This window comes from Sinohyriopsis cumingii, chromosome 19, assembly GCF_028554795.1.
Source record: "Sinohyriopsis cumingii isolate HCF-2022 chromosome 19, ASM2855479v2, whole genome shotgun sequence".
In the NCBI taxonomy this organism is placed as follows: Eukaryota; Metazoa; Mollusca; class Bivalvia; order Unionida; family Unionidae; genus Sinohyriopsis; species Sinohyriopsis cumingii.
This window is the reverse complement of record NC_142979.1, coordinates 29699732-29707056: the sequence shown is the minus strand read 5'-3', so window position 1 is coordinate 29707056 and position 7325 is coordinate 29699732. Positions and strand designations below refer to the sequence as shown.

General features: G+C 35.7%; 1 protein-coding gene across 1 annotated transcript; it reads right to left on the bottom strand.

Annotated features, from left to right (window-relative positions):
* Nucleotides 1-1046: 1046 nt before the first annotated feature.
* Nucleotides 1047-1850, bottom strand: LOC149775355 (uncharacterized). Its single transcript, XM_089943472.1, has 2 exons — nt 1804-1850; nt 1047-1459 (listed from the first exon to the last, which is right to left on the bottom strand). Exon 2 carries the CDS (start codon nt 1440-1442, stop codon nt 1047-1049), a length of 396 nt encoding a protein of 131 aa, XP_089799598.1. The 5' UTR covers nt 1443-1459; nt 1804-1850.
* Nucleotides 1851-7325: the final 5475 nt, after the last annotated feature.

The following is a 7325-nucleotide window of genomic DNA, read 5'->3' as shown; positions in this document are numbered from 1 at the left end:
TAGTCGTCCAGCATGTAAACCAATGGCCTACAAAGTGAGTCCCTAATCCATACAATTCCTATGTGTTTATAAGAGTGCTTGTCTACACAAGTACGCATGTGTATGTGTGCGTGTGTGTATTTGTGCGACAAAGGGAGTATACACGGTTATCCACAGGTGTGTGCATAATCGTTGTAAAATGTTCAATTCGGAATACATTTTATCTACCTTTGGTTAAAATGTCTACATGCAATGATAAACCATACAGAATCAGACTTTCTGGTAACATTTATTTGTACTTCCAAATACACAAATCTTACATTATCGAAAATTAACAATTGCACTTTTGACCTGCTTCGTTGATCTTGTTACTGATTGGCATGTAAGATATGACGTCATAACGAGTATTTTCACAATAAATGGTACAAAAAATTGTATAAAATATACATTTAAACAATCAAAATTTTTATATTGGCAACAATAAGTTCACTCATTGTTCTGGAGGCATTCTTGATTTTAATACTTTCCTGGAAAATAAAAAATAAAAACGTTTAGCATGAAAAGACAAGAGATATATTCTTCACATTTTCCTGGAAGTGTTCATTAAATGGTGCTGTCATGTTAAACAATGTGATTCTGATATATTTATAACAAACTTTAAAAAAATGACGATCTTACAATATGATCACTCCAATAGGGTCCATACATGGAATGTGATTTAAGGAATTTACAAAATAATTTCTACTCAACAGAGATAAAATTTCCAAGAGGTTGTGAGATGCCTTTACATCAGTATTTGTACTTTCCCTGCTAAAACAGCTGTTATGAGCCTAGAGGTAATTAGCTCAAGATTCGATTTTACATTTAATTATCTTTATCAAAATAAACTATGAGCACAACGTCTAAACATCAGAAGAGCATTTTCCTTTGCTTACATTACTTGATCACGGTACAATGTTCCCATGGTATTAACGGCACAATAATTCCGTGGTTCCCATTTTAACCGTTATTTATTTCGTAATTTATTTATTCATCTATTTAATTTTTCTTCATCTTTTAAAATTTATTTAATTACCTTTGCGACCACCTGCTCCACCCATCATTGCCATTCCACCAGCCCCACCCATTGTGAGCATTCCACCAGCTCCGCCCATTGCTGGCATTTCACCCGCTGATCCCATCATCATTGGCATTTGACCTCCCATCATTGGCATTTGACCTCCCATCATTGGCATGCCTCCACCCATCATTGGCATTTCTGTCATACCACCGCCCATCATTGGCATCATCATGCCTCCCATTCCTCCCTTCATCATTGGCATCATCATACCACCCATTTCACCCATTGCGCCCATCCCGCCTCTCATCATTGACATCATGGGCATCATCTCACCTCCCATTACCCGGGGCATTCCGCCCATTCCTCCACCACCCATCAATGACATTGGCATTCCACTACCCATGCCACCGCCTGTTCCTCCTATTATATGAATATTCGTTGATTATAATAAAAGGTTAACAGCTTTCTTTTAAAGATATATAACCTAACATCACTCCAATAAAAATCATCTTACAAGACATTAATATTAGCCAGTTTTCTATCTGCTTGCATGTTTGAATGCCTGTCAGTATGTGTGTATGTATGTATGTATGTATGTATGTATGTATGTATGTATGTATGTATGTAAGTTTTCGTTCTTGCATTCCAGAGCCAAGAAAGGCATTGTGTTGCCCTCTTTCTTCATAAGTGTCCAGTTGTTAGTATATATGAAAAAGACAGCTCTAAAGTTATAGTTTAACTCTAAAGAATTCGACTGTACGTACCTATCGTGGCGTATCGTTTAGTCCCTGTAAGAAAGAATAGTGATAAATTGCTGGGTGAAAAACTGTCACCGTATGTTAGTTAACACTGACAAGGAAATAAATCAGAGAAAGTATTATACATATACACATATGACTCAAGTTTACTATAGATATTTATAATTACATTCAGCAATTTTCCACTTTGATTATTTTAATATTCTTGCTTTTAATATTTATTCAATAGTGTCAAGAAAATAAATGTAATCTACGCTATATTATATTTTTTTCAAACCATATTTATTTTTCTTCAATTACATGTCGTCTCTAGACGGTTTGTAGAGCATTGCATCTAAAGTAAGAAAATAATTCTCTGTAATAAATCAATATAGGGATAGGTCAGTACTCGGGGAAAGATTTGTATCTCCTTTATTTCTATTTGTTGAATATATTAATCGCATAAACCAAGAATCTATGATAATGCTATTATTGAAATGTAGAATAAACAATGATGTCCTTAAGATGTAGAAAAGTAGGCACATAGGTTCAAGCTTAGAAATTAGAACACGACTATTTTTGGTACAATTATATTCGACCTACGAAAGACAACAGTCACGGAAGATACACCATATCGTTTCAGAAATCTATCAAAGTTTCCTTACTTTTACCGTACTTCTTTCCTCCGCCCATGCCAGCCATCACTGGCATACCGCTCATTCCTCCCATCATTGGCATACCGCCCATTTCTCCCACCATTGCCATTCCACCCATTCCTCCCATCATTGGCATACCGCCCATTCCTCCCATCATTGGCATTCCACCCATTCCTCCCATCATTTGCATTCCATCCATTCCACCCATCATTGGAATTCCACCCATTCCTCCCATCATTGGCATTCCACCCATTCCTCCCATCATTGGCATACCGCCGCCCATTCCTCCCATTATGGCCATTCCGCTTTTGCTGCCCATCATACTCGGCATGCCACCTTCCATCATCATCGGCGTACCACCTCCCATCATCATGGGCATACCGCCGCCGATACCACCCATTATTGGCATTCCACCGCCCATCATACCTTCACCGCTCATCATGCCTCCACCCATGCCTTTGCCTATAAACAAAAAATGCAACTATGTTGAATGATTATTTTTACCACTGAAGTTGTAGAAGAAAGAATACACCTTTCGAAGAGAAAATACCAAGTTCTACATGGTTTATTAAATAGATTACGTCCATAAATTAATTGTGCTAACGAGGCTACTCAAACACCAATGTTTATCCTTCAGGAATAAACTAACCCGGCCATAGATGGCATAATACGACCTTTCTCGTTTTAACATTTTGCTTTTTATACAAAATACATTACGTACTACAATGTTATTTGTATATGCAATTAAGTTTAGCAGTTAATACAATAGTTTCTATTAATAACCCCCTCGTTTGACTTTCGCAAAGAAATGAGACAGCCAAATTGAATAATATGCGTAGCAATGAACAACATATATCTCTAAATCATGCAGAAATGATTGCATCTCTGAGGGCATTGAAGCATTTCACTTTTGTTACAATAGCGGAGCCCCCATTTTAATTTCATAACAACCTTCTTGCAATTCTTATCCAGATAATAATCAAATATATACTGGGAGGAGAATTTCAATATACTCTTATGAATTTGAAGCCGACATAAAAGTTTTGACGAGCTGTAACTATTAGGTTTACATGCAGTTTGTTTTATTGTCCTCAAGTTTCAGCGAGAGTGCATTGTCATACCTTCCGTCCATCTGTCCATATCTCGATCTTATCCAAATCGGCTCGATGGAAATTTACCAAACTTTCAACTTAGTGGCTCATGCAATAGCCATCTTATAAAGGAATATAATTTTTGGTTTCGAGCCTGGAGTGCATTGGAAATGGTCAAATATCAAATATACACAAATGGCAAATATAGTAACATTCTTCAATATTTGTTGACCAAGTTTTATTCATGCATTCTTAGCTCTTGATCACACACCAAGTCTAAAAGATATTGGATTTCAGTCCGTTCTTTACAGGCTATTAAATAATTTTGGAATCTCTGTCCATGTATGCTCGAGAAATTAAATCCAAATATGGACACAATTCATGACTGGCAAATCATTTTGATAAGATGATACTACTCCTATTTCAATTTTAGCAAGATAAATAATAATTTATTATTAGCTCACTGTTTACTATAAAGGTACATTATGTCAGCCAAGGTAAAGTGACCATCCACCCACCCTAAGTTGTCCCTGAAGGCATGGATATGTCCACTTGACCTCGAATCTCCAAACTCTTGCCACCCTTTACTGTCGTTTCCTCAGTTATCGCAATATTGAGGTTAGTTTGTATCTAGTTGCCTATTCACTTCTTCTTACCTAGCTTTGTTGATGAAACTTCCAATGTTTTAAAGAAAATATCTATTTTTGGTGAATTATTTGCTTTGCTTGCATCACATAAACGTATTCATGTGTCTCAGCGTTTTTTCTCACTCCACCAGTAACCGGTTGCACTAAACATTCCAAACCCGTAACTCAAACTGAGATTGTGAATGTCTTTTTATTCCTTGGTTGTAAGCATTATTTTATTTCAACTTTTCACATAACATTCAGCTGGCATCATAAATCAAAATGCAGAAATAAAATATTGATCATTGTTTCTCACTGGTGTCTTGCCTTAGCTCTGAGGACATTTTAATGATTTCCGAAAATTTCAGGAATTCTTCGAGGTTCTTCTTAAGAATGTAAAGGTTAACATATGTTAATATTTTAAAGTAAAACGTGATTGGGCATACTTGACACTATCTCTGTGATAAAATGTTCATACAATCTGAATGATCATAGCCCAGTTAATGAGAAATTTAAGAGAAATTTGCATCAATGATTCAAAATCAGGGCCTGATTTTCGTGTAGTACTGCAAAAAATATCTGATACCAGCGTCAAGCGAAGGCGGCTACATCATTCTTTATTAGGCGGTTCTTACTAAGTCTATCTTGCCTATAATAGAATGCGCGCGCATCATTTCAATGTGTGTATGCCTAATAATGATCTGTGGACTATCACGAATGAAATCATTGCAATCATACTCACAAAATCTATTCCATATAAAAATATATCAATACCCTAATGTAGCGTGGGAAAATCAGAATTATTGCGTCGGTAATAGTTGTCATAAAACTATACTTAATTTTTATTCTAACCATCTTCTCATGAGTAAGTAACGAAGTACATGTGAATAATTTAATCTGAAGAGGCGTGAATCATACAGGTAGAAAATGCAACAATCTATTCATCAAACGAACGATCTAGAACAAAATTATCTAAGCGACACTTGTTTATTAGCCATATAAAAGATAGACTTACACATAAATCCTTCTCCGACGATTCTTATTAATGACAACAAATCAAAACTTGCAAAAACGTTATAAGGGAAGAGTGGAAAATTAAGAGAAACCTGAGTATAAAAGTGAAGAAAGAAACAAAAGATTTTAAAAAAGGAGAAATATACAATGATCAACAGGTATCCAAATAGAGCCGTGAATGAAAAATCAGTTGTTTCTCACCTCCGTATCCCCAGGTACTTGCCACAAAGGCGAGACATAGGGTAGAAAAGAACGGACTCATGGTGTCGGTATTTCTGTGAAAAAGAAGAAAAATACATTGCAGTTTCACAATTGAAATTTCATGCAAACGTTTGAAAAGAAAGAAAGTAAAAACAAACTTCCAAAAATGCATGCATTCAAAAGTCAGATCAATATAATAAATAAGGTATTAGGGGTGATGAAATGATGTCCTTTAAATGAGAGTACAACATATTTGTAAGTAGCTACTAATTGATGTAAAATATTAATTTTCAGATATCACAAATTTATTGGAATGGAATGGTGTATGTTACAGAATAAGGCAAGAAATAACTTGGTTTTGCCTTAGAACGATTAGACTATTTTTCGTTGTACATGCGTACAACGTTCCATATGGTAAATAATTGTTTTTCCAGGTAATCGACTGTACTAGCATGTATCTTGTCGAAAATTACTTGCGACGAGAGACATTAAAGCAACGATATGCACGGGTAATTTACCCTGACTATTGCTCACTCTCCTATTGATTTAAGGTAGATTCCACTTCTAAGCGACACTGGTCGTTTTGGATCTTGTCAAGGAGTGAACGATCTCCATTGTGTTCTCCAGCCATATGGCTGTTTAGGGATGTCTGAAGCTGTTCAGGACTGTTTAGGGCAGTTGACGGTAGCTGTGTAGGGCTGACTGTAGCTGTTTAGTGCTGCGTGCTGTCTATACGTATGTGTATACCCGTGTCTGTACGTGTGGTGGATCCGTGAAGGGTGTGAGCGGCCGATAAAAGTGTGGGCCAACCCAAGGACACCGTGAAACTGCGTGTTTCACCAGTTTATAATTCATACGACTGTACAAGTGTCAAGAGGCATATGTTTGTTATAATTGATGTTTCAATTGAGTACATTTTCAATTGATGAGATTATTTTGAATCTTATTTGTATTATAGGAGATTATGTGAAATGTCGCTTACACTGCATAATATAGGAGATTATGTGAATCTCGCTCACAGTGCACAATATTATTTGAAACATATTTGATTCCTTGAGAGTATTTGAATCTCACTTTCCATACATAAGATTACGTGAATCATATTTTCGTTTCTCAATTTGTGAATGTTTGTGTAGAGTGATTGGATCAATCGTATGTTGAGAGCGTGAGAGAATCATTGTATTTATAATATATATACATTTGTGTTAATTCAATTTATAAATTTCCATCGTCCATCACATTGTGTTTCCGTTATTCATTTAATCCAAAACACACTCGGTTACAATTCTGTTACAATGTAAATGTAATATCGCGAGTAATATTTTTGTAATTTTATGGCATATAAACACATAAAAGTACTAACATAAAGATTAGAGTCACTCTGAAAATTAACTTAAAATAACCTTATTATCTAGCTGTTGCTGATAATTTAGTCCTTACCTTTTGATAAGAAAATGAAGCAAACGAAGACAAACTATTACAGTAATTGATGCAATGGTCATTTTGCACAAACTAATATTTTTGTGTTAGAGGAGTATTTTGGTATGCTCACCTTGATAGACGCGGAGATGCAGTGAGGTCCGTCTGAATGACTGGCCAGTATATTTCTTGAACGAACTGGGCATTATATAACGAAACTGAACGGAAGTAGATGTAAAAATTGATGTCAAATGGTAAAATATTGGTCGGGCCATGTCATGACGTGTGTATCGCCTGTTGAACCGAGAGGGTCAACATCAAAGAGGGAATAAAGTGTTTACAAGTTTGTGAAGCACGTTACATATATATATATATATATATATATATATATATGTATATATATGTTTTATCGTGCGTGTACATTTTCAGAATTTGCCACCTAAAAGTACTTAGTTGTCTTCCCCTACTCATACACGTACAAAGTGCCGACAGTAAAGTCCAAAATTCTCTCTGCATAGTCATAACACAGGTGAGGTTTCTCA